This window comes from Neolamprologus brichardi, chromosome 3 (assembly GCF_056152115.1).
Source record: "Neolamprologus brichardi isolate AB-2024 chromosome 3, ASM5615211v1, whole genome shotgun sequence".
Taxonomy (NCBI): Eukaryota; Metazoa; Chordata; class Actinopteri; order Cichliformes; family Cichlidae; genus Neolamprologus; species Neolamprologus brichardi.
In genome coordinates this window covers 32,779,714-32,805,689 of record NC_142106.1, presented here as the reverse complement: position 1 = coordinate 32,805,689, position 25,976 = coordinate 32,779,714, and the positions used below count along the sequence as shown (strand labels likewise).

Sequence of the window (25,976 nt, the reverse complement as noted above, 5' to 3'; positions counted from 1 at the left end):
TCTTTAAGAAAGTTTCATCAGCTGCATTGTCTTTCCACCACAATATCTGTCAGAAAGCAGAAAATGTACACTTATTTAATGCATTTAATTTTAATTTGTCTTATTTCTTTCCTGAAGACCTCCATACGTACTTACAAAAGAGGATGCATTGAAGAGCGCCGTTTTATTTTATACAACAAGAAAAGCTGATTTTTTTCAAACATGAGCATATTATTGGATTATTGTCACTTTTTATAAACAGTCTATATACAAAGCAACTTGCAAACAGTGGCTGAAGTACAAGCAGCAGTGGCAGCTGAAGTCATCAGTGGAGATGATCTCAGTCAAGGCTTCAGTCCTCCAGGAACCTTCATCACCATGTGGATCACAGACATGTGCTGGATTCCATATTCAGACAACTTTGTCTCAGATCCATCCAACATCTTATCTGTGAATATCAGCCGGAGAGCTTCCTCTCCTGCACACACACACACACACACACAGTAAACACCATTTTAATACATGCATTTTAATAGGCACATCCACAGAGATATATTAGATTACTAGCCCACATTTAGAATAAAAATCAGAATCAGAAAGGGTTTTATTGCCAGATGTTGTGAAGGTTTACAACATTAGGAAATTGCTTCGGTACGCAAAACATACTATAAAATAAACACTTAAATAAACATAAAAATTAAAAGTGCTAAGCAAATAGATATATACATAAATGCAGGTGATGATCAGCGCAAAAATGGAGCAGATGCAGAGAACACAGTAGAGAGTCATGTGTTTGTGTTGGGAACAGTGTTAGGGTTATTGTTCATGAGTCCAACAGCAGAGGGGAAGAAACTGTTCTTATGGTGAGAGGTTCTGGTCTGAATGGACCGGAGCCTCCTGCCTGAGGGGAGCAGGTCAAACAGACTGTGTCCAGGGTGAGAAGGGTCAGCAGTGATCCGAGCTGCATGCCCCAGTGTCCTGGAGGTGTACAGCTTCTGCAGAGACCTACTCTGCAGGTCTATTAAGTAATGTACTTAAAGTTGGACTTGCTTGTTACTAGACTGAGTTTCCACATTATGTGCTTTATCTCCAAAGGTTGATCCAGTTCATCTGGACGTAGCGTTTTCAGTGGAACAATGGGCTGGGAGGTCAGTTCCTTCATCATCAGTTCTTTCGAACTGACCTCCCAGCCCATTGTTCCTTCAGTGGTGCTAGTTTCAGACATTATGCAAATGCACTGTTTATAAGATTGGGGAAACCTGCAGTCAGCTGAGACTGAAGAAGTCACTTGGATGAGTGACAAAACGTTTCACCCACTGAAAACACTACATTCAGATGAACAGAATCAACCTTTGGGGATTTACTTACCTGTATGATTCAGCATGCATCAAGACATATGTGCTTTATCCTTCTACGTCATCACATTTACTCCCTTTACAATATTTTTAAAGAAAAGTACCTAAAACTGCTGCTTGAATAGACCTAGCAGAGCCGGAGCAATATACTAATACAGCAATGTTAAAGAAAAAAGCTTGTTGTTGTGCATAATGCAGTCTACTTTCACTTTTGATTCTTCAGTTTACTAAAAAAACAACATTTTAAATGCTACTGTCAGTTTGCCTTCGTCAGCCATGGGCTACGTGGTGTCACATGATGTAAGTTATTGAAGTCTTTATGTCTCAGTGTATTTACCTGCGGTCTCCGGAAGCCTCTGACTTATTTTTTCCTTCAACTGTTTCACTGTCATGCTCTGAAACTGCTCGTCAGTGTTGCACAGGTCAATCATCATCTTCTCACCCCGTAGTCCATGAACCACAACCTGGTAGATCTTTCCCATTATGTGCTGGTTTCTGTGCCACAGGTTTTGCTCTCGCAGTGCCCGTTGATGAAACTAATAATGACACTTTAGTTTCTTCTTTGGGTTCATCAGAGGGCTGAGGAAACTTTCACTTTCATTTAGATAGATAGATGTTTTTGTTTCTACTCATGAGACTTCTTATCTTTTACAATCAGCACCTCTTTCAAAAAAACTATCAAATATATGTTGATGTGTAAATTAAAATTAAAATACTAAACAAAAAACAGTATTTAATGTTAGGTTTTGTAATGTTGATTGTCATTTATGCTTAGAAATATTTAACCATATATGCTTAGAGGTGTATAATCAATTGTGTAGTGATAGGATGTGTGATCTTTAGGAGGCTGCAAAGGCTTGGTGTGCATTCCAGAGTGTTCTGGAATCCACACCTACATCCTGGGAGCATGGGAAGAGGTCGTACTTTGTTTTATTGTTTTATGGTAGGATAAACGTAGCTATATCTGTTTTAGTCTGAGTGCCTTTTGTTTAGATGAACTGCTGGACTTTCCAGACCAGTAGGTTAAGGGAAGTCATTTATGGGGTCACACTCTGACCCCACACACACACACACACACACACACACACACACACACACACACACACACACACACACACACACAATCCTTTGTTCACATGTATACCTATGTAAGATGTTATATGTTAATGACCCTATGCATATTCATGTAACCACAATAAAAGGAGTGCTATGGGGAACCTGGCTGAGAGTCTGATGGAGGTCAAGTGGTGGAACGACACTTGGCTCCAGGCAGGTCTCCCTCATGCATGAGTAACATGAAGAACTTTGCCTACTTGGTGTTCAATGCTTTTGCTGTGTTTTTAAATTGTCTCGTTCCAGCGGTGGGCCTGTGCTAGACAGACCCAACATTAATTGGTCCTTCGGAGCCGGAGCCCTAGAATTGACATTCACCGAGGGGAAAAAAGAGACACGCCGAAAGACGTCAGCCAGGACGTATAGAAGTTCTTGTAGTAAAGTCCCGAGACGTGAGAATTCGTCATCGGGCCGGTGGATTAGCTGTCTGTTTTTTCTCCTCGCTGGATGGTGATTGACGGGATTCGAGATTAATGCAAGAGCAACACCAAGTAAGTACTGTACAAAGAAGAGCGCTGTAGCTGCGCGGGTTCACGCGAGCACGGTCGCGCGGGTTTCACGCGGACCTGAGCCGTGCGGTTAATCGCAGGCTTATAAAGGAAAGAGAGCGACGGCTCCTTAGCTGCGCGGGTTCACGCGAGCACGGTCGCGCGGGTTTCACGCGGACCTGAGCCGTGCGGTTAATCGCAGGCTTATAAACAAAAGAGAGCGACGCCTATGCCGTGCGGTTTCACGCAGGCAGATGCATCTCAGTGACTGCGCGGGTACACGCGAGTCCAGGAGCTCAACGGCCGTGCAGGTTCACGCAGGCTGGGGAAAGTTATAGGCCTATTTGTGTTGTTTGTGTACGTCTGTGTCAGTTGTTAAAAGTAATCTGCATTAAGCTTAGGGTTGTTCAAATTAAGTACAATGACATATGAGATGAAGTGATATAGGCAAATATTTTAACTAATGACGTGCATAGAGGCACTTGACCTGTTTGGTAAAACTGTCATCTTAATATGAGCCATTGTTGAGATATAGAGCACACCTGTGAAAACAACTAATATGCTGAACCCTGTATGAAACAGCTAAAACTACTTGATGGAGAAGCTGAATATGAAAGTGCAAGTCTTTGCCACTGTGTGGGGCAAAGCACGCAACCACTGTGTGAGGTTGCGTTGCGGTCTCTTCTGAGCTGATGAGCAAGCTACACATTATCAGATTGAGAGCTGTCTGAGAACTCATCAAAGAGAGGGAAACGAAACTATGATAACTGTGATAACTGGAGTGTGCAGATTTTCCGTGAGCAGTTTTTCTGCATCTTGCATTATGTTTCTGTTTATTTGTTTTGTTGGGTTGAAAATAATTAAATAAACTTGTGATCATATTTATGGATCACCATGACACATGCCATTGGCCAAATGATTTATTTATGCAGATGAAAAAAGTGAGTGTGAATGTGTCTGACGTCACAGTGTTTTTGTGCGCTGTGTAAAAGTAGTTGCCTCTGATTGTGAGAACGGTGATTCTGCAGGTCACCAGCTATTGTAAAGGGGAAAAAAAAGGAGTAAAAAAGAGACAAAATTTATATTGTAGATGAAAAATAATCATAGGAAAAAGGTTTTGTGTTGATCAGCCAAGAGCAACTACAATCTCATTTTCTGCTTTTAAGAAAGGACAGTTCACAAAAACAGAGAGAGAGAGATGTGTGTTGATTAAGCAGTGATAATAATAATGAATATGTTTTAGTTTGTCACTTTCAGATGACAAGCAGACCTGAATCAATTTTCCACATGCAGCGGTCGGAAGAAAGTTATAGTTTAACATCATTGGAAACGTTCAGGCCAAGTTTCTGGCTGACTTATTTACAGCTCCATGTGTCCCTCAACCTCACAAGCGAGCTCTCACTCCTCCCTGAAGACAAGGAATGCAGCTCCAAAGAGCAATAACATGGCAGATAAAGAGACAGCAGCAAAGTCCTGGGCAAAGAGTCCCAGCAAGCAGCAGCAGTGTGGACAAACAGCATGAGAGAAGAAGAGCAAACCCATCATCCTGCCTGATTGGATGAATGGCACTGTGTTTCCAACAAGCTGCAACTTCACTGTGCAGGTGACAAGAACATTTGAGGAGAACTGAGGAGACTGTTGGAGTTTGACATTTGCCACCTTTGGAGTAAAATGGCAAGAAGAGACAGTGAAACACAGGACAAAGCTGAAAGAGAACTGCCTGCTATTGGACTGTTGAAGTGGGAGAGGACAACAGAGTGAGAGCAGTGGTGAGAACACATAGGAATTTTGTTGTTTAATATGGGAAATCAAACTTGGGGTTAGCAAACCTGGGGAAAAGAAAACTGACTGCTTAAGTTGGAAAATTGTGAAGGAGTCTGAAACACTGCAAAAAAGAAACATATACAAAATCACACACACAAGCAGAACATGCATTAACCCTACTAACACAAACACAAGAGAGCTCATGAAGATTAGACAACATCTTAAGCATGTGAGTCTGTTTACCATCTTGTCCAAGTCACTTAGTGTGATGCAAAGACCAGTGGACTCATAACACATTAGTTAAGAAATGATCAAATAATAGCAGAGAAGTGTGTAGGAAAGGCAGCTTTAAGAACATGCTCTGCTGGATATGCAGCTCCACAGACATTGATTAAACCTGCCTAATAACACAAACACACATGCAATGAAGGTCAGCGTGTTGTCTCTCATCAGTGTTAAAATAGTGTTAATTTAACAGACACTTGTTATCAAATGCTGAATTTATCCAATGCTGAGAACTAACTCTCTAGGTTGCAGGACAACAGTTTAACTTTTGTGAAAAAAATGATAATTCTGGTTTGACCACCCAGTAATCAGACAATAAATTTAGTTGTTAATATAGTAAATTGGGAGATGCTTTCTGCTTGATTGATGCAGCACAAATAATTTACTGTATGAGGGAAATTCTATTTTTGTGATAACATTTTGAATATGCATTTCTGTTGTCCTGTCATCTTAGTGGGTTAATAGCTGATATGCAAATTAGTTGATCGTTCTTAGATTGAGGAAAGGTGACTGAATTCTAGCACGAGTGAATGAGATGTGTTGGAGTCTGTTGTGTGTTGAGTGGAGACTCTAAAACACTGAGTTTCCTGTTTTGATGTGCGAGTGAATCCTGTACCTAGATACACAACTCTGAATACGTCAGAACAAACTTCTTTTGTGAAGTGCATGACAACATGTCACATGTTTTATGATGAAGGGAAAAAGGAAAACTGAATAAAATGGGTGTGTGGCCTAAATGAGTGAAGAGCACAGACCTGTGGATTAAACTCATAACATATTAGGCTTATGTTGTGTGTTGTGCAGCTGATGGTTGGTTCGGAGTGAATCTAGCTGATGATTTTTCTTTTGTTGTGAAGTTGAGCCTGCCAATTAGTATGATGGTATGATAAACCATGCTAATGGTATGATTTACCCTCCTGAGATGAGGAGCTTGTGTCATGACTTAACAAGGCCTTTTTATTTTGTTACTTTCACTGTGCACTGAAAGTTTTGTTCGATAATCTCTGTTTGAGCAGATTTGCACGATTAGAACAGAAAGCGCTGTACGACACGTCGTCGAGAAAATTGTTACAAGTGAGCTTCTCCACATTAAAATGGGCTCCGGAGAAAGTCACTTATCTGGGACAATTAGAAAATGAGAGTCCCTGCCTAAAAAGGATTCAGCGAGGTAATCCGAGCTAAAGTTCTTCTTTTTCTTTTTGAAATGACGTCATTTTGCTGAGAGTGGAAACTAAATGCGACGATAGGTTCCACTATTAGCAAAGAAAGAAAGAATGAATGTATGAATGAATGAGTGAAAGAGAAAAAAAACTGATTGGTAAAAGCTGACAAAAGCTGACAAGGCTTGACCACTACTCAAGGTTAACCTCCACCTAGACAGGACAAAAGGGTGGATGAATCTATGTGTGTTTCCTTTTACAGGAGCAGAAAGATGACAGCAACATTCGAGGTTGCGTGATCATTTAACCTTTTAGGTGCCACTTTCTGTGTCTGTGCATCTACCAGGGGTGTTATTTACTACCTTGTGTTGCTCACAGAGGAAACTGTGAGAAAGAGTGTATACACCTGCGCAGCGCTAACATTTGCATTTTCTTTTCTACAGCATTACAATTCTTCATGTGGTTTGATCATGTGATTTATACCAGAACAACTAGTTAATGTTTTTCTACTACAGGATTTTTGGGTTTATGTGTGAAGAAAACTGTGTTTACAGGTTATGAGTGGTGATGCTGTTACACTGTGTTTTGGGAAAATGTGAAGGTTACTTTGACAATGTGAATAACATGTGAGAAATTTCCTGTGTTGAAAACTAGTGTCACTTCTTTCCACAGCTATGGATGGCTAACTTTATGGTCTTTTTATGGCACCTCTGGAACCTGTCGACCTGCGTCTGACCACCGGGATGGTCAATGTGTATTGCTAATGTTTGTTTTTCTAAGAGTACATGTAGAGAATTCAGCAGAAGCGGACAAGTGACATGAGAAAAACAAATAAGAGATGCAGTGTTTATGGAATAGTTAAATATGGAGCTCATTAGCTGGCCACTTTTGAACTCCTAGTGATTGATGAGTGGAGTGACTTTGCTTAAGAGAAGTCACCGATTACATTAATGTTAACTGAGCACATGGGATGATCCATGTCTGAGGCAAATTATGGTAATAATTGTAGTTTACTGATTTGAGAAAACCTGCACATGACACTTGTCTTGCTGATGTTGAATGCTTTATTACTCTTATGATACAATTGTTTATAGGTGTGAAGTTTGATTTCACTTCCAGATCTGTTTTCCAGGCCATGATGTGTATGCAGGCTCCTGGCAGAGCCAGGTGTTAAGCAAACTTAATATGCAAAACACGCTAACATCTTTTATTGTAGGGCCAGGGTTACGGAGCTACTCCGGAGGAGATGCCCTGATGTTGCCTGGGACGTGATCTAGCTAACCTTTTTCTTTAAGACAGGAATCTAGGTTTGATGAGTTGACTCATGGGAGTGTCCATGCGTCAAGAGGAGGGGTCCAGGATTAACATGAAACAATGTTTTCTATTATTGTTGCAGTGATTTGTGTGATTAACAGTTCATTTATGGGTGTTTTAACCTATGCAAGTGGAGCATCCATGTTCAGATGAGGCTTTGATGGCCTATAAGTGAAGTTCACTGAACTAAAGAATGTGGTTTGATGATTGTTGACATGCTCTCCAAATAGAAGTTTTTCCTCCTAGCAAGGAAATACAGGTGCAGCAGTAATCTCCTGAGAAATCTTCAGAGGCCCAGTGAGAAGCAAGAACCATTCCAGGCATAGCTGACAGTCCAGGCAGCGGTTGAGGTCAAAGGTCGAGCTGTTTGGGCCCATCATGAGATCAGACTTTGGAGCCACAGCAAGGACCACGAAGCTGCGTTGGAATGAGAACTGTGCCAAGGGGGATTTCCAGAGGCCAACAGAGGAGATTGTGGACAACAGACGAGCACCTGAAGGATGAGGGGAGCGTGCCAAGCTCCATCGACAGCGCAGAGGGAGTCCAAGGATAACATCATGATTCTATGAAAAGCACATGAACCAGAAGCTATGGTGGTGATGACAGCAGTTTCCTATGAACATCACCTAATGCTGTGCCACTGTACTGTGCATATGATGACACTCTGAAGACTGCTGGGATCATAACAGCAGTAAGATAACTGGACCTAGCACCCTTTCCAGAGAGGGGTTTTTCTGCAGAGCATGGACAATGGAGGAGTCATAAGTATCCCCCTCGCAGGACGAAGGCCTGAAGTGAGGTGATGGGGGTTGGTAGAGGCCATAAAACTAGAGTGCTGAAGAGGTCTGCAGCTTTGGAGATAACTGAGACCCATGTTGACAAACGACAAACCCAACTGGTATGTTTGAATTTCTATTCTACATACATTTGGACTCTGTTCCTATGGACAGTGATGGAAACAACTGGAAGAGACATTCATGACGCCCTGCAGAACTTAAACCACTCTGCAGAGAGACATGTGATTTGCATGCCCAGAGGAGCACCACCAAGCTGAGATGTTGTTGAAAATGTTACTTTCTTATTTTAACTATTAAATTAACAATTCATTTGTTTGCTCGTAGGATGCAGTTTGCCATTGGATGAGATCAATGAGGAATGGGATAACTGCTAATACATTTGTTAAACTGTGTGTGTTTACAGTAATTTAGGGGGATTGACATATGCTGTGTATAAAAATGTTTGCATTTACACTGTCAGACATGAGGTATTCATAACTGGGAACTTTTCTAGCATAAAGGTCAAAAAGGGGGGAATGTTAGGTTTTGTAATGTTGATTGTCATTTATGCTTAGAAATATTTAACCATATATGCTTAGAGGTGTATAATCAATTGTGTAGTGATAGGATGTGTGATCTTTAGGAGGCTGCAAAGGCTTGGTGTGCATTCCAGAGTGTTCTGGAATCCACACCTACATCCTGGGAGCATGGGAAGAGGTCGTACTTTGTTTTATTGTTTTATGGTAGGATAAACGTAGCTATATCTGTTTTAGTCTGAGTGCCTTTTGTTTAGATGAACTGCTGGACTTTCCAGACCAGTAGGTTAAGGGAAGTCATTTATGGGGTCACACTCTGACCCCCCCCCCCCCACACACACACACACACACACACACACACACACACACACACACACACACACACACACACACAATCCTTTGTTCACATGTATACCTATGTAAGATGTTATATGTTAATGACCCTATGCATATTCATGTAACCACAATAAAAGGAGTGCTATGGGGAACCTGGCTGAGAGTCTGATGGAGGTCAAGTGGTGGAACGACACTTGGCTCCAGGCAGGTCTCCCTCATGCATGAGTAACATGAAGAACTTTGCCTACTTGGTGTTCAATGCTTTTGCTGTGTTTTTAAATTGTCTCGTTCCAGCGGTGGGCCTGTGCTAGACAGACCCAACATTTAATATTTAACAGTGTTTGCTATAAAAAGGTTCATCACTCAGTTTATTCTTAGAGTTTATGGTCATCATTATAGTTCCTGTGCAGCACTCAGCATGTAACAGCCTAAATTATGTAATGTGATTCTTTATTAGACGTTTCCCTGACTGGAAATCTAAACTCATATCTCATTTTATGATGAGAGCAGGACGTGTTTATTTACCTGCTGTTCCTCTTTAACACGCATCTCATTAAAAATCACTGCAAATATTATTTATCAGTTCCATTATAAAACAACATGTACCATATTCAACATATTGACTGACTGTGGGGAAAAGTATGGTGGCCCTGAGAGGTCAAACTTACTAAACCCAAAGGAAACGACAGCTAATAGAAAATGCTGCAAAAAGCACACAAACCACAGCAGAGGTAGAAAAAACAGAATGGACGTGAAGCTGGAAAAAACATGTCAAAAAATGCCAAAAAGCACATGTGAATCATGTTATTAGCGCACAAGTTATCTTGGACACAAGTGAATCTTTCACTTTTTCAGCACCTCTCAGCACAGTCCATCATATGTTTTTGTTTCTGTCACTCCTTCAGTTGTTGTGATGCATCTGACCTCTCAGGACCACATTACAAAGATGTGTGTTTGAGATCTTCTGCAAGTAAATTCTTCTAACACAAATGCACAAAGTCTCATTAAAGCAACGGTCCCCAACCCTTTTTTTTGCACCACGGACCCGTCAGGCAATATTTTCACAGACCGGCCTCTGACGTGTCACGGATAAATACAACTAGGGATGCACTGATACCACTTTTTTGGAAACGAGTACGAGTACTTGCATTTCAGTACTCGCCGATACTGATAACGAGTACTTAATAAAAACATGATTTAAATTTACAGGTAACAGCTTTAGTCCTATAATTTAACAAAAAACAAACAAACAAGGGACTAGTTTGGAATTAAGAACATTTATTTAAAATGAAAAGCATGTTGTATGCAACATATTACAGAATAAATAATTATAAAAAACAAAATTTAATTTTAAATTTGTTTGTCTGTTTCTCTGTTTAGAAGTCTCACTAGCACAGTCACAGCTGGGATGACATCAGAGGCTAGTGCGTCGTAGCTGCTCACTTTTTTAGTTAGTTCCTCAAAGGGGGCGAGGATGGCAACAGTCGTCTCCATAAGAGCCCATTGGTGAGCGGTGAGATAGTCAGGGAGTTCATGCTCGGACACGCCCAGCCCTCGCTTTTGCTCAATGAGGGACTGGAGCATGTAATACGTGCTGTTCCAGCGCGTCTGTACGTCCTGCTGCAGTCTCTTTATTGGCTGGTTAAGCTGTCCCTGAATGTCCTCGAGGCGGGAGTAGGCTAAGGCGGAATGTTTAAAATGCCCAACTATTTTCCGTCCCACTGCTATAGCGTCAGCAGCTATGTTCCTCTGTGCTAATAAGCGTGGGTAAATAAGCGTGGGTAAACTCTTTGTACTCGTTGTCGTGTTTTTGGTGCTTGATTAAATTACTTGTGTTAAATGCGCTACCTTTTGAGCCTCCTCTGGACAATTTCGCTGAGCACAATTTGCAGTCCGCCTTTGTTTTCGCGTCTTCGTTCACTTTGAAATAGTTCCACACGACTGACTTGTCTCGCCTGCCCTTCTCCACGCTCTGAGCTGCAGCCGGGGCCTGGGGGCGGGCACTCGGCGCCTGTGATTAACCCCTTACATGCCGCTCAAACATAGACAGGTCTCAGACCGTGGTATCGGTCCCCGGTATTGGGGGACTTTTAACGAGTACGAGTACTTTAGAAAATGTAACTAAAACCAGTACTGGTACCAAAAAAAATACCCATAACACATGGGAAAAGACCCAAGGAAACTGACTTGATGATAAAACATTAAAAAATAACGATAAAAACCCTGAAAACCATCAATTTCACACCTGAGCCTCAACTCTCGCGGACTGGTACCAAACTACTCACGGACCAGTACCGGTCTGTGGACCAGGGGATTGCATTAAAGAATTTACTGAACGTTTTAAATACATACACAGTTTGGTAGTGATTTATTTGGATTTACAGAGAACATGTGTAGAGGCCCAAGATGGGAAAACTATGATTACCTATGTGCAGATAAATAGTAAATAAGAAAGACATTGACATATAACAAGGTAAACAAATGCATTCCTGATCACAGTTTACCGATCACAATTAACAACATCACCTCCAAGGCTCTTTTATTATATTTTTTTTCTCTGTCACGCTTGCAGTTTGTTGTTGCTTGTGTTTGGTCTTGAGTTTGCTGTCTGTAGTAACAACGTGCTGTTCTTTCATATTGTTGCTGTTTAAGGTATTTACATTTCTGCCCTGATTTACTGATTTCTTATAATTAGAGGCTTCGTTGATTGTACGGTGACTCTTGGAGTTGTTTGTTGGGTTCATGACTGAAGAACAGTAACAACTACAAATCCTTTTATCAGCAGCAGAGACAGAACCGTTCCCTCCCCGTCTAACAGGCCTGCTGTTTTCTCGTGTTGATGCTTCTTTTAGTGCCTCCTTTTCTTTGGCTTTAGTCTCTCCAGGCAAATCACCATTGTAGCCCTTTAAAATGTCCTTCCCTTTGTCATCATATCTCTCTGGTTGATAATGAGGAAAAGCAGTGTCCCCTCTGTGTGTCTCATGACTCCTTCCTTCAGCCTTGATGTCTGAATGTGCACACTGAGCGTCGTGGTCACTTCCATCAGTCTTTGGAGCTTCTTTGCTCACTTTGAACATAAAAAAAACGGAAGATTAGTAAAACACAGAATGATCAATGACCAATCTGTCTTTGGAGAAGAGATTATTGCTCTCATGGCATTTATTATGAATGTCATAATTTTTGCATCAGTCTGATATGTGTGTGGCAAAACAACTGGTACTCCGTAAAAAAGAGAAGCAGCATTAAGTGACATTTGGCTTTTAGGAAATGAATATTTTAGGCAAACTGGCCAATCAATTGTGCAAAAACAGTTAAATCAGTTTGTGTTACTGATTAATTTTCTGATTTGTACATTAGTGTTCTTCAAAACAGTGAAAGAACTTAAAACTGAAACAAAAACAACCAGCACTTTTTTAAAGCATGCCATTTTGGCTCCTCCTACAGGTCAAAAATAATTCTTCAGATACTCTTAATATTATTTTTATCTACAAGCTTTTGGGAAACACTTCTTAAGTATGCTAGTAAGACAACTTTTACATTTTTACACTCTTTGCACTACATCTAAGTCTAGTGAAATAATGTCACCTTCAATTTCAATCAAATTAAATGTTATTTGTCTCCAAATCACAACAACAGTTGACTCGAGGCACTTTATATCATAAGGAAAAGATTACAGTAGGAAATGATTTTCTTTTCTCGGTGGGTTAACCATTTCAAATAAATTATAATTATGAATTTTAAAAAATTATAAGAGGTGATCTTAAGCAAACTTACCTTTCCTGTACAGGAGGATGTAAGCTGTAGAAGACCTGTTATGAGGAATTATGAGAAAGATGGCATCAAACATCGTCAAAGGTCAACCAGCTGAATAATGTGAACTCCAGCTGCATCATGTCAGACATTACATGGTTCTAGCTCAGGAAATATTCCTCATGTGGCATTAGACAAAATCAGTGTTTACCTCAGTGGGTTTTCTTTAGCAAAAAATAGTTTGACCTGAAAAATGAAAAATAATAATAAATTAAAGACTTAATGTCATGTTGTTAAACACTTAACTGTCTGAGGACTTGTAAAATTATGCTCCCTTACACTTTCAACACGTCCATCATTGAAGCAGTACCACTGCCCATTTTCATATGATTTGATTTCTGCGGTGTAGTGTCCTCCTGTGAGACTGCCAAAGTGGTTAACCACGGCGTAGAGCTCATAAGTACATTTCTGGAGAGAAGGAAATAAAACAAAGTCATTACATTTAAAAGATAAAAGTTAAAACATTTCGCTGTTCTCTCTTAAATACCTCCATGTGTAAAGTTTGAGGCACATCAGCTTTGCAGTGAAGCTTGACATAGCGCCTCAGCTTGTAGTCAAAGGTAAATCTCTTTAGCAGGAGGGTCAGAACATCTGGATGTTGTGTTATCTCCCATTTCTAGGACACAACATAAAAACAACTACATGAACCAGAGGCATTCATCTTTTGTGATAAAAACTTTAAGAGATCAGATTCATCACTCACAATGTTTGCATTTTGCTTTTCATCACAGCGGCTGCAGTATATCTGGTCATCACCAGATACTTGTTGTAACTCAAAGAAAGCTTCGAGTCCTTGCTCCTGCAAATCATGAAGATTTTATGTAAAACAGATTGCTCTCTTAACATTTTGAAAATATATACCCTTGCTTTTAATGAAAGAAAATTCAGTACCACATTGTAGGTTTTATATCTTGAATATTCCACCATTAGTGGCAGAATCCAAAAGAAGCTCCTGGAATCGTTCTTCATGTTGCACTTACAGCATGTTGTCCTGTGATTCAGCTCTCCTTTAAAGATCTGGACACAAAAAAGTGCAATTGTTGCTGTGCACCCATGTAATCAGAGACACTGTTAGAGCTAAACTGCACTGACAAAAGCATTTTGTTAGAATAAAGTACAATAATTTGTGAGGCCTGCTGCTACATCTACTCCTATTTTCTGTTCAGGAATGCAAATAAATAACTCATTTGGCTTATTAATTAAAAAAGTAATTTCTGCTAATTTTTTCTGCTTTTTTGTAAAATGGGAAATGTGAAAGTTCATGGATTAAATATTAGAATTAAAACTATCATTTTGATTAAAGACATTGTGCATGCTGTTAAAGTCATTATCACACGGTGGCGCTCTAATTAATTTGTTAAGCATTGTATAAATGAACTTTTAACCTGTCAACACTCACTGGAATATAACAAACAGTCTGTATAGAATCACCAACATTTACATTTTTAAAAAGATTTCTTTTTAAACTTTTTTCTCCTTGGAAGTTAAACTTCTACCACCATCTGCACTGCTTCGTAAATCTGCATGCAGAATTCAAAATACTTTGACTATGTTTCCCTCTCTTATATTGTCTCGGGTAAATCTAAGTATTTTAATCTTTGATTTTTACTCAACTACCCAGACACGTGTTTATGGTTTAAGAACCTACATAAAAAAATCTGATTCTTTATTTTCCAAAAGACACTTTTAACACTGAGCACACTTAGCAGACAGCTACAGCTGGTGCCTGCTGTGCTGTACGTTGTACATGTGTACCTAGATATTTTCAAATTTCAGCACTGATTAATGAACACTGTGCCCTTAAAGTAAACAGAGCTGTATATTGGTCGCACCTTGGAAGCGTCCTGGCTCGTCATACACAAAATCTTCTCAAAATATTCAGCAGCATCACGTTGTTCAAATACTGAAGATCAGGGAGATAGAAGAAGACGCAAAATTATTACCAGAGCACCAGTAATAATATATTTGTTACTGCATTTCAAATGCACACACAGAATAATGAGACAGGTTAAATAAACCATCTTACCATCTGTGATGCCCAGCTTCTCTGTGATGTTACGCGTTTCGGCCAACTGTTTCTGTAAATCATCAAACAGCTTTCTCAGCTCTGAGTCAACAATTGGTGAGTCTTTTCTGCCACGCCGGTGATCTGGAAAGCTTAATATGTAACCAGGAAACAAAGGTAATGTGATTAAAATCTTTATATTTCCACTTAGTTCCAGATTTTAACACGTATTAACTCCTGGAAGAAATACACTTTCAAATCAATCTGACACTTCTGTTAAATAAAAGAAAAACTTCATCTTGTTTCTTAAAACTGAGTCAAAGAGTAAAAGAAAACAAAAAACATTTTCTGTGATACTCTACATTTCTGATTTATTCTGATTTTCCTACATTTCTTCTTTTTTTTCTTTCCCATACATCTAGGCTTTATGCTAACTTATGACTGCTGTGTTCATCTCCTCAAGACAACAAAGCCACATTTAAAAACATCCCAAATAAAGTTGTTTTTCAAACCTTTTCAAAGCGTCGCGAAAGTTTTCTGTCATGAAAAGCACCTGAAGCACGCTGTTCAGGTAACATGTAAGACCTGGACTCTTGAGGCCATAGTAATCTAAAAGGTAAGTCAGTGGGGGTAAGGAATATAAGTCACACATCATTTAATCAGAGCCACATGCTTTAAGCTGCTGCATTTTATACTACTTACCTGCAACAGGAAGGCTTTTTAGTTTCTTTCTGAACCTCGACACGAGGGAGTGATTCATCCTGATGTCCGTCTGATGTGTGTCTGCATTTTCACTCCTGAACTTTACTGTCAGATGCTTGGGTTCATTCTGTTGAAGGATATTAGATACAGCAGAAGTTAGAGCAGGAGAGTCAAACATAATGCTCGGGGGCCACACTTGACCCGGTAAAGATGCCAATCCAGCCAATTAGATGGCTTTGGAAAATTAGTAGAAAAGCATAGACATTAAGAAGCTTTTAAGAAGTTTTTTCTCCTGATAAAAACCTTCCCTGTGGCCATTCATACTGAGCCAGAAATAGTTAATTAATAGATAACAGTTGTGTGTAAAGTGCTGTTGATATTGCGCTTCTTTTTTCTTATAATAACATATCTCAGGTTTGCATTGTGTAGTTAAACTTCTTTACACTGACAGAAGGGGGAGATTCACTGGTCTGGTCTACTTAAAATTAAAGTTTGCTGTATGTGGCCCAGGATGTAAAGTGAGTTTGACATTCCAGAATTTGAGGATAACCAGAAAGGCACCAACAAACATTCAAACGGCAGGGTCAGAGTTTGGCATAAACAACATGAAAGCACGGATCCATCCTGCCGTATATCCACAGTTAAAGCTGCTGCTGGTGTACAGTGGACCATTCCTGATGACTGCTTCCAGCAGGATAACTCACTATGTTAGCTCAAATCCTCTCAAAATGTTTTCTTTAACATTAAAATGAGTTCAGTGTACTCAAATGACCTCCACAGTCACCAGATGTCAATCCAACACATCAGGTTTAGGATGTGGTGGAACAGCAGAGTCATGGATGTGCGGCAGACACATCTGCAACAGCTGTGTGACGCTGTCGTGTCTGCCTCCTCTCGTTTGTTCTGTTTTCTCTCTTCCTGCAATAACGTCACTGTACTGTGTTATGTGGCATCCTTAAATAAAGCTCGTTAAAGTAAAGTTGAGCTGGTAATAATAAAGCAACATTATAAAGACGATACTTTTACGGTTTGTAGTAGCTACAGGTTTCTTTGGTAATGTGCTATCATTACAAATGTGCTATAAGTAAAATAACCTTGAAACGTCTGATTTTCGAAATCGATTTGAATGCAAATTTAAATTGTAAACCCTTTAAATTTGAATGAATTCGTCCACAGTAACAGTCTGTGTCTCGGGTGTTATTGAACCATGCTGCCGCCTCTTAGCCGTGCTTACCCGCCTTCAGGGGCGATAAAACAGACCATTCAAGCAACAGTAAAACAATCACAGCTTCAGTATAAAGTACCAAACGCACTGACGCTATAACCCGTAAGTCCAGACAGCAATAATGATGATGTTTTCTAACGGTGAGTAGTAAAAGGGAGGGTAAACAGGAGAGTACTCACCGTGCAGCCTATCTGATTTACCGACATCAGCAAACTTTCACTTTCGATGCCGTAGAGACGCTGAACGAGGAAGTGGGACAGAGAGGAGGTGCGACAGACACACAAGGACCCACCGCTGGAAGTACACACAGACCCTGGAGACTCGTGATTCCTGGTAAATGTAATATTTATTTGAATACTTAAACCAAACTAGGGAGTTACTTGTGTGGCTGTCCTACGTCTGGCTGAGCATTAAAATAAAAGCGGAAGTCTTTAAAACTGCTAGAGCTGTGCCAACAAGCGAAGACATTACATTTCTCCCTTTAACAAATCGCCTGTTAATATCTTCAGTTTATCCACTTAAATAACTACGAAGCCTCCTTCAAGTTTAAGTTTATATTCTTTTAAAATATTACATAAATGTTGTGGACATGTTTACTACTTTGTAATAACAATCTCACAAGAAAGAGAAACGTTAACGTTCTGTAACAAAGTTAAAGGCAGCTGGAACTTCCTTGAGTGACTCGCCACACCTCACAGGAGGTTTTTAAATAAGTTGTTTTAAGACTGAGAGCTTCTGGATTCAAAACCCTTTACGTTTTAAGTACTCTTTGTAAGGAACACACATAAGCTAAAACATATGTTTTTTTATGGTTATTTAACTGAAACTCAGCACACAAGCTTTCATCTGGGAGTGAAACAGAGACAATGAATACACTGAATCTTTTCTAGCAGTGTGCAAACTGCTTCAAAAACCTGGACTGATGCAAGAAGACATTAACAAACATTCACCGTATTCAGTCCAAGAAAGACACTAAGAAGACCATACAGTGACACCAACCACAGATAACATAAATGCATCTTCAAAAGCAAATAAAGTTTATAAAAACAAGTCAAATTGTACTTTTCCTCTTCATAAAGGCTCTGCACTTATTCTGGTGCTGTAAAGTGCTTGCAATTTGAATCACTAAAACTACTCATTATTCAACAGCAAATAACTTAAAATCATTTTTTATTTGTTTTTTGTTTAAGAAATATTTGCATGTAAACAAAAACTGAAATCTGAGACTCCTATTTTAATTTGACAGCAGTTTGAGGTTGTAGGGTGTAAATTTCTAGTTTTTTATGCGTTGGTTCATTTCCCTCTTGAAAAGGTGAATCATCAGCACACTGAAGCAGTGTATCAGGCAGCATTTATCCTCCTTTCAGTCCAAACTCCTATCTTGTGAGAATGCCAGTCATCATTTTTGGTCTGTAATTCAGGCTGACATGTTAATATAAATCTTATGTTACAGTATTTGTAGTGCTGGATTCCCAAAATGAGCATTTGTGGACAGGATCAGGTGGAGAAGAAATACGACCCTCTAGACACCACCCTGAAGTTTGTCAACAGAGAGGATGACTTGGATTCATCATGTAAGATTTGTTTTATTTTTACTGAATATAATTTATATTTGGTGTTTTGTTTCTGTTCTGGAAGCAGCAGCTGGACTCCAGCACAGATCAGAGCAGGCATCAAAGACAGATATGATGGTGATTAAGTCAGACACAGTATAAAAGGAGGAGTGGGGATAGAAAGCAGCTTATGATGCACTCTGTGTGGGATTTGTTGGATTTGGATGAGTCGAGGGGTAGCTTGACATGCAAATCTAGTTTGACTTTGTTTCCTCTCTAAACTAATAACATGTTTGATTTGTTGTTGTTCACTCCCTCCTCAGGTGATGACTCTCTCAGAGCAGAGATGTCCTGCGGCCACGCTGTTACTCCTGAATCTCTGACACGTTGGTGTCGCTCCCTGCTGGATAAGGTATGCCGTGTCTTTGTAGCCCTTTTTTAAAATTGTAAATAAAGTTTCATATTTAATTTGGATAACGGTGGTGCAACAAAGTTCTATTTAAGTTTTGAGCTCTGTTAAAATAAATCTTTTTTAGCTAAAATTATTATACAGATGTTACCTTTTAGGTCAAGATCCTGCTTTTTTATAAATTGTTTAAGCTAAATAGTTGGGTACTGGTACTCGTTTCAAGGAATAAGTTTTTTAAAAGGTTATCATTGTGTGTTTGTCAGATTTGATTGTGAAAATAGCCAGTAGCTTATTAGATATAAATGTAACAAAGTACTATTATAATTATTATAATTAAAGTAAGAACCTTGAAGATTTGGACTTCAGTTCTTAGTTATTTCTCTAATTATACAGAGATTCATTTTTGTTGTTGTTTTCAGGGGAATTACAAATTCAGATGTCCGGCTTTAGTGGAGGGAACCAAGCAGTGTAATAAAGAGTGGTCGTACCAGGAGGTACGCAGACTGGCTGATCTGACTGTGGAGGAAATGCAGCACTTTGAAGAGAGCATGGCCCGTCTGGCTCTTGCAGACCACTGTGAGGTTCAGCCAGTAAGTGATTTATGGTTATTATTGTGACCTTTCAGCTTATTTCACTTTGATAAAAATGTTTAAATTGGAGGTCTCTTTCTTTTCTTTAAAACACTGTTTCCCACATCAGTGTCCTCAGTGTAAAACAGATGTAGAGAGGAAGAATCTGTCCAACCTGTGTGTCCAGTGTGTCGTATGCACAGCTGATCAGAAGAAGAAATACCAGTTCTGCTGGCAGTGTCTGAAACCGTGGAAGGGTTCAGGCCTTCGATCTGACCGCTGTGACAACGACGGCTGTGAGAACAAGGACCTGCAACTTCTGCAGACATGCAAAACCATCAGTCTGCCTGAGGTGGAGGGCGTCACCAGCTGCCCCTCCATAAGACTCTGTCCTACATGTGGCATGAGGGTGGAGCATAACAGAAAACGCTGTAAAAATATCAACTGTCCTCGCTGCAAAATGGAGTTCTGTTTTGTCTGCCTGAAACTAAAGCGTGAATGTTCACAGACCAGTTCACCATATAAAATCTGCCCCAGTGGGGTCGCTCCAAGGCAGACCTCCATCCCTGTGTGGAGGAAAACATGAAAACAAGACAAATGAACAATTTAAAATAATGTTTATATTTTCCTTTAAGGTTTAACAATTGTTGATATAAAAAAAAATTATGTTGTATAACTCAGCTCCAAAAGACACATTGAGCTTTATTTTGTCAGCCTTTGTTTCTCTGCCTCCTTCTGGCTGAACTTTAAACTACACAACAAGAGACGGTTTGTTCTGTTAAAATCAGTAACTGTGCAGAGAGATCATTATACATACATCTTTTACTCAAACATGTCTGTGAATATGAAATATGAATAAACTTTATCAGCACTCAAGTCTGTTACAAATGAAATCCAAGCATAACGCATCAGGTCTACTCGTGAGACAAAATGTTAGCCTGTAGTTTAAGCGCAATGTGAAAAATAAAGAACTTATAAAAAGTGCTGCATTTTTTCTGTTTTGTTTCAACATGTGCAGAGTGGATCAGTAGCTCCTAAATTATAAGCATTACAAAAAAAATGTCAGATTGATTAGAAAGAAATTAAAGGAAACCTTTGTATTATATTAGTGATTTGATGAGTAAAAATCAGGATCACTGGATATTATTTATACAAGTTAGCACTTGTATTTCATAGAGGCAACAAAATTATCCATTATAGAGATTCTGAATTTGTAAATTCTGTTGTCCAATCTTGTGCACAGAAATATTCATAACATCACTTTTTCTCAGAAGAAACTAACCGATCTTAAACAAGCCAGCCTAGAACAAAGAACACCAGACTGCCTGACTTTGCTTCTGTGGTTTGTTCACCATCATATAATCTTGTTGTGTCTTTACACTTAACACCTTCTTCCCATGATGGTTTTTCTCCTTTGGACAAATTTATCACCTTCCTTTCCTCACCTCTTTTTTCACTTCCCTGGTCCGTCTCTCTTGCAGCTGTTTTTCTGCCAGAAAAACTGGCAAAAGTTTTTGGATGTTGTTTGTATCCTTTTTTTTTTTTTTTTTAGTTTGTTTTGCATGCATTGCGTAGTGAGGAAAATACACAACAATGTCACTGAGGGGGTCAGTTCGTTCTACGTTACCTTGTGTTTTTAGGCAGTGCCAAAAAAAAGTCTCTGTCAGTTTGGATTTAGTTATTTGCTCTTGCCACTGCGTCAATCACAACCTTGAAGTCCTAAACTACAAGCATACTGCCATCACTTGTGTTCAAGGGGCTGACATGAGGGAGGGCAGTATACTGTCGCATGAGTGATTTTGTGACTCCCAGAAAACCAGCCAACCCTGTGTGGCACAGAGAAAAGAGCCAACATTCATTACATATTATGGTTCTCATGCTCAATATTTTGTTTTAGATTTCTTTGAGAGATTCACAGCAGAGTAGAAGCAAAACAGAAAAATGTCTGCTATATATAAATAAAACGAGCAGGACACACTTTTTTGTAACTGTCAGCAACTCAAGGACATTTTTCTTTTAGCTGAGTTGAATCTTTTACTAAATGAACATGATGTCATGAACTGAAGTAGTGTTCATTTGATATTTAAAGAGTTTGAGTGCTACTGATACCAAATGTTTCACTGGCTCTTCATTATGTGGCAGAGCAACAGCTGATTTATACAAACTACTAATCAAAATAAATCATAAAGACAAAATCTGTGGAAACGGGACTTTAAAGCATCATCATCTTTAGTTCTGTGGGGTGAGTAGAAAACATTCTCTCAGTTCTCTGCCTTAGAAAGATTTCCTTTCACCACAGCTGAGCAAGCTTCAGTGGAGCTTGTAGAGAATCTCTCTGATATGACTGGGGGGACTTCCCAGTTTGCTCAGGAGTCACTGGGCACCTGGACCACTGACATGTTGTTCTGTAATGTTTGTGAAAGGATTTACATGTCAGCTAGGTTTTCCATACTTTGGTTTTTGGGACCCTTGCTTCTTCCTTCAACATCTTGTTCAGGTTACCCCCCTCTAAGATTTAAAACTAACGATAGGATGCGTGAGAGTGCCACTGTCCAACAGCTCATTTCCTTCAAAAAAAATCCGCTGTTGATCTGAAACAGACACAGAAGATAAAAGTGAAGAATACACACCGACTGTCAAGCAAGGCTGAACATTTCTGCAGAACAACTGAAAAGACTCAAGCATCATTTATCAATTAAAATTATAAAAAAATAAATCAATCAATCTCCGGGGAGGTCACGTGATGCACCGACTTGATGCTAAATTACTGTAAAGTTGTGAATTGGTTAATGGTATTGGTTAATGGTAACCATGTGACTGATGCAACCCAGATCCTTTTATTTAGCAAAATTGGGATTAATAGTTACAATTTATTGTTGAGGAGCCAATTGTTCCCCGGTAACAAGTGGTAACCTAAGCCCAGGATAAACCTGGAAGTTACATGGATAAGACGAAAATCCTGCCTCGTACAGTCCTCTGGCAGAAGACTTTTTTTTATTATTATTTTGCACAAACTGTAAATACCAACTTGTCTTAAATTCTCTAAATATTAAATACTTGTTTTTATTATTATTTTCATTACTGCTATTTTCTTGTTATTTTCTTCTTAATATAACTGCACACTTTCTAACGTGTGAGGAGCACGAGCCAAAGAATTTCATTATGGATAAATGTGGCTACACTGTTTATCTGTACATGACAATAAAACTTGAAACTTGGATTGAATTTCGCAAACTTTAAGGACTTTGGTTAAATAGGACTGCGAGAGCTGCTATAATAATGTTTAGTCTATCTGAAGCCAGGAAAGAAATCAACAAAAAAATACCAACTGTGGAAGTGAACAAACTTATCAATATGACAATTCTAGCGTCAAGACACGGGGGAAAGTGACGGATTATAATTGAGGTATTTGAATTGACATTTCGAAGAAAGTTATATGTTTTTATTCCATCAGCTGAAGTCTCGTGGGGTTTAACGAGTAAATAAAGAATAAATATATAAAAAATATGAATTCATACGTAGGATTAGTCGGCATGAAAATTTTATATAAGGTCAGAAAGGCCCGTCCCGATTTTTAGCTTTTTGGGATGAGAATTTCTGTGCTCCTTTAGATTCTGTCAATAATAATGGTAACAACACTGACACAAGTTGTCTGCGCTCAGCAGACATCAGAGTCTGATGCCAGAGGGCTGAGGATACTTTCAGTTTCACCTAAACTCTTCTTATTTTTCCAAGTTCTGTTATGCTCTGTCGTTGGTACAAAGATCATCAACGCAGTTTTGAAATGGGACAGAATCCAGTCATTTCAAAGTGGAATAACCTTTGGATGAAAGGTCTTTTTGAAATCAAAAATCTCTGGGGATAGCGAAGGCGTTACTCACCACTCACTGTATTAAAGCTTTAAAAAGTCACGTTTTTGAAATTTATTTATTTATTTTTCAGCTGCTTTTTCATTTTCAGTCTAATACCTGAGCATTGAGAGACTGGGGTCTGGCATCGTTGAATCATTGAAGCATGAAGAAGGCACTAAACTCAAGAGATGAACCAATGTTCTTTGTACAAACAACAGACAACTTTAAACTAGGTGTATGGAGAAGAGACAGAGTTTATAGGTTCATAGAACAGATACATTACATTTTGTAAGATGTATTTTTTTTTTACCTTTGCCTTTGACATTTAGGTTTTCAAATAATTTCACTTCACATCATGTTTTCCTTATTCAGCCTGAGCAAATAAAGAACATGTCATAAATGCTTTGAAAGAACCTGTTGTTCCAGGAAACAAATACACACCAAACAAACGCCAACAGCATAAACACAATTGTCTCTGATCCTGTGAGTCAGGCTGAAAATATCTGACAAGTTCAACGATTAATATGTGTTGAGTGACTTTTTCAGGTCCACTGACACCAAGTTTCACTTTCTATCTCTATCACATTTGCAAGAATTCACACGTCACCTGTACAATCAGGCGTGTTTCTATTGCAGTTGTTTGCAAAAATGTAAGACACATGTTATACAAAATATAGAGGAATACACAATTTATTCTTGCTATAAATTAAAATGGTGCACATGTGGTAAACTTGTTTTAAGCTTCAAGAGGGGAAGTTTAACTAGTTTTTGTGGCAAAGAAGCAAAAAGCAAACAACAAACAAAATCACAAAAATTGGATTTTTAATACATCCATACCCTCAATACCATAGAAAGCATAATCTATTTTCTAAGCCTCCTTTCAACAGAGATCTTCCTATATATGATGAGCAAACTTTACCTGCCACTTCAAGAACAGGCACATAAATAATTGTAAAAAAGTAAAACAGAAGTTGAATAAAAATTTATTACAGTTGGACCTGCACAGCATCTAGTTGTGTTATTAAAATGATAACTTCAGAGATTCCATACTTCGATTTTTGCCAGTCTTGTCCCCCATCCCACTGTATTCATCAATAGGTCCACCTCCTCCAGGAATCCTCGTTACCATGTGGATGTTAGACATGTGCTGGATTCCATAGTCTGACAGAAGGGCATCATCTTCATCCAGGCTCTTATAGCTGAATACCAGCCGCACAGTCTTCAGCCACAGAGCCTCCTCTCCTGCACGCACGCACGCACGCACGCACACACACACACACACACACACACACACACACAATCATGGGGTTACTTTTAATAGTATGTTCAGTGTTTTAGTGTTTTAGTTTTGCAGCTATAGACTACCTAAAGAGTGTAAGTTTGGTAATTGGAGGCTTTCTAAAATCACTGATGGTGGAAAACACATTTAATGACAGCTTAACCTAAAAACAAAGCTTAATGGTAATCATGAAGTACACATACTTGAGTAATGTAGTGTGTTTAGCCAGATGTTTAGTGTCTTCTTCTTTGTTTGTTTTTTTGTGTACTGTTAAATTTTTGTTCTCATTGACAAACAGTTGATCTATTAAACTGTGCTGCACAATGGCACCTAATTTAGCTTTAGATTTGACAGTAACACGTTATTGCTGCTTCCTTGTTTAGTGTAAATATAGAATGTTAACTTGTAAAGAATTGTTATAATGTTTTCATATGTAATAAAGCTTGGTCTCGACCCAAGGCAAGGCAAGGCAAGGCAAGTTTATTTGTATAGCACAATTCAACAACAAGGTGATTCAAAGTGCTTTACAGAGACATTAGAAACAAAAACAAATAAAAAGCATGATTTAAAATTGATTAAAACAAGCAAACAAACTAACTAATTAACAAACAAACAAACAAACAAACAAAACAGTATATAAAATCAAAACAGATAAAATCAGAACAGTAGATAAAATCAGTAGTTAAAGTGTAAGTTTTGAGTGCGGATTTGGTGCTTTATTCAAATGCAACTGAAAACAGGTGAGTCTTCAACCTGGATTTAAATAAACTGAGTGTTTCAGCTGATCGGAGGCTTTCTGGGAGTTTGTTCCAGATATAAGGAGCATAAAAGCTGAATGCGGCTTCTCCGTGTCTGGTTCTGACTCTGGGAACTGATAAAAGACCAGATCCAGATGACCTGAGGGATCTGGAAGGTTCATACTGGGTCAGGAGGTCACTGATGTATTTTGGTCCTAAACCATTCAGAGCTTTATAGACCAGCATCAGAACTTTAAAGTCTATCCTCTGACGGACAGGCAGCCAGTGTAAAGACCTCAGAGCTGGACTGATGTGGTCCACTTTTTTGGTCTTAGTGAGGACTCGAGCAGCAGAGTTCTGAATGAGCTGTAGTTGTCTGACTGATTTTTTAGGTAGACCTGTAAAGATGCTGTTACAGTAATCAAGCCTACTAAAGATGAATGCATGGACTAGTTTTTCCAGGTCCTGTTGGGACATCAGATCTTTTATCCTTGATATATTCTTGAGGTGATAGTAAGCTGATTTTGTTATTGTCTTAATGTGTTTTTCTAAGTTTAGGTCTGCATCCATCACTACACCCAAATTTCTCGCCTGGTTTGTGGTTTTTAGGTGTATAGACTGAAGTTCTCTGGTGACCTGTAATCGTTTTTCTTTGGCGCCAAAGACTATTACTTCAGTTTTGTTTTTGTTTAGCTGGAGAAAATTGCGACACAACCAGTCATTAATTTCC

The 25,976-nt window shown here is 39.0% G+C and overlaps 3 protein-coding genes across 5 annotated transcripts; 1 reads left to right on the top strand and 2 right to left on the bottom strand.

Annotated features, from left to right (window-relative positions):
• Nucleotides 1-274: 274 nt before the first annotated feature.
• LOC102799729 (ubiquitin-ribosomal protein eL40 fusion protein-like) lies at nucleotides 275-1,847 on the bottom strand. Its single transcript, XM_006801760.3, has 2 exons — nucleotides 1,672-1,847; nucleotides 275-457 (listed from the first exon to the last, which is right to left on the bottom strand). Exons 1-2 carry the CDS (start codon nucleotides 1,814-1,816, stop codon nucleotides 324-326), a joined length of 279 nt encoding a protein of 92 aa, XP_006801823.1. The 5' UTR covers nucleotides 1,817-1,847; the 3' UTR covers nucleotides 275-323.
• A 9,749-nt stretch (nucleotides 1,848-11,596) lies between these two features.
• On the bottom strand, nucleotides 11,597-17,054 carry LOC102799452 (ubiquitin carboxyl-terminal hydrolase 50-like). Of its 2 annotated transcripts, XM_087839311.1 has the most exons (12): nucleotides 17,028-17,054; nucleotides 15,624-15,750; nucleotides 15,434-15,530; nucleotides 14,943-15,073; nucleotides 14,749-14,819; nucleotides 13,808-13,933; nucleotides 13,620-13,715; nucleotides 13,404-13,532; nucleotides 13,196-13,324; nucleotides 13,068-13,102; nucleotides 12,881-12,915; nucleotides 11,597-12,173 (listed from the first exon to the last, which is right to left on the bottom strand). In XM_087839311.1, the coding sequence occupies exons 1-12, from the start codon at nucleotides 17,052-17,054 to the stop codon at nucleotides 11,629-11,631; spliced, it is 1,548 nt and encodes a 515-aa protein (XP_087695437.1). In that variant the 3' UTR covers nucleotides 11,597-11,628. The 2 variants fall into 2 exon arrangements, with proteins under 2 accessions (XP_087695437.1, XP_087695436.1); XM_087839310.1 differs by lacking the exon at nucleotides 17,028-17,054 and having other exon boundaries at nucleotides 15,624-15,801.
• Nucleotides 17,055-17,095: 41 nt separating this feature from the next.
• Nucleotides 17,096-19,966, top strand: LOC102778494 (E3 ubiquitin-protein ligase RNF19B-like). Of its 2 annotated transcripts, none has more exons than XM_087839312.1 (5): nucleotides 17,096-17,181; nucleotides 18,302-18,422; nucleotides 18,725-18,813; nucleotides 19,230-19,400; nucleotides 19,510-19,966. In XM_087839312.1, the coding sequence occupies exons 2-5, from the start codon at nucleotides 18,326-18,328 to the stop codon at nucleotides 19,963-19,965; spliced, it is 813 nt and encodes a 270-aa protein (XP_087695438.1). In that variant the 5' UTR covers nucleotides 17,096-17,181; nucleotides 18,302-18,325; the 3' UTR covers nucleotide 19,966. The 2 variants fall into 2 exon arrangements, with proteins under 2 accessions (XP_087695438.1, XP_087695439.1); XM_087839313.1 differs by having other exon boundaries at nucleotides 17,122-17,181; nucleotides 18,344-18,422.
• Nucleotides 19,967-25,976: the final 6,010 nt, after the last annotated feature.

Coding starts and splice junctions, on each gene's coding strand:
- LOC102799452 (XM_087839310.1), bottom strand. CDS start 15,801: ATGTTTGACTCTCCTGCTCTAACTTCTGCTGTATCTAATATCCTTCAA. Junction 15,074..15,433: donor TTTCGCGACGCTTTGAAAAG/GTTTGAAAAACA, acceptor TTACATATTAAG/CTTTCCAGATCACCGGCGTG. Junction 12,174..12,880: donor CATCCTCCTGTACAGGAAAG/GTAAGTTTGCTT, acceptor TTATGTTCAAAG/TGAGCAAAGAAGCTCCAAAG.
- LOC102778494 (XM_087839312.1), top strand. CDS start 18,326: ATGAGCATTTGTGGACAGGATCAGGTGGAGAAGAAATACGACCCTCTA. Junction 18,814..19,229: donor GTCGCTCCCTGCTGGATAAG/GTATGCCGTGTC, acceptor TGTTGTTTTCAG/GGGAATTACAAATTCAGATG. Junction 19,401..19,509: donor ACCACTGTGAGGTTCAGCCA/GTAAGTGATTTA, acceptor TTCCCACATCAG/TGTCCTCAGTGTAAAACAGA.
- LOC102799729 (XM_006801760.3), bottom strand. CDS start 1,816: ATGGGAAAGATCTACCAGGTTGTGGTTCATGGACTACGGGGTGAGAAG. Junction 458..1,671: donor GAGGCTTCCGGAGACCGCAG/GTAAATACACTG, acceptor GTGTGTGTGCAG/GAGAGGAAGCTCTCCGGCTG.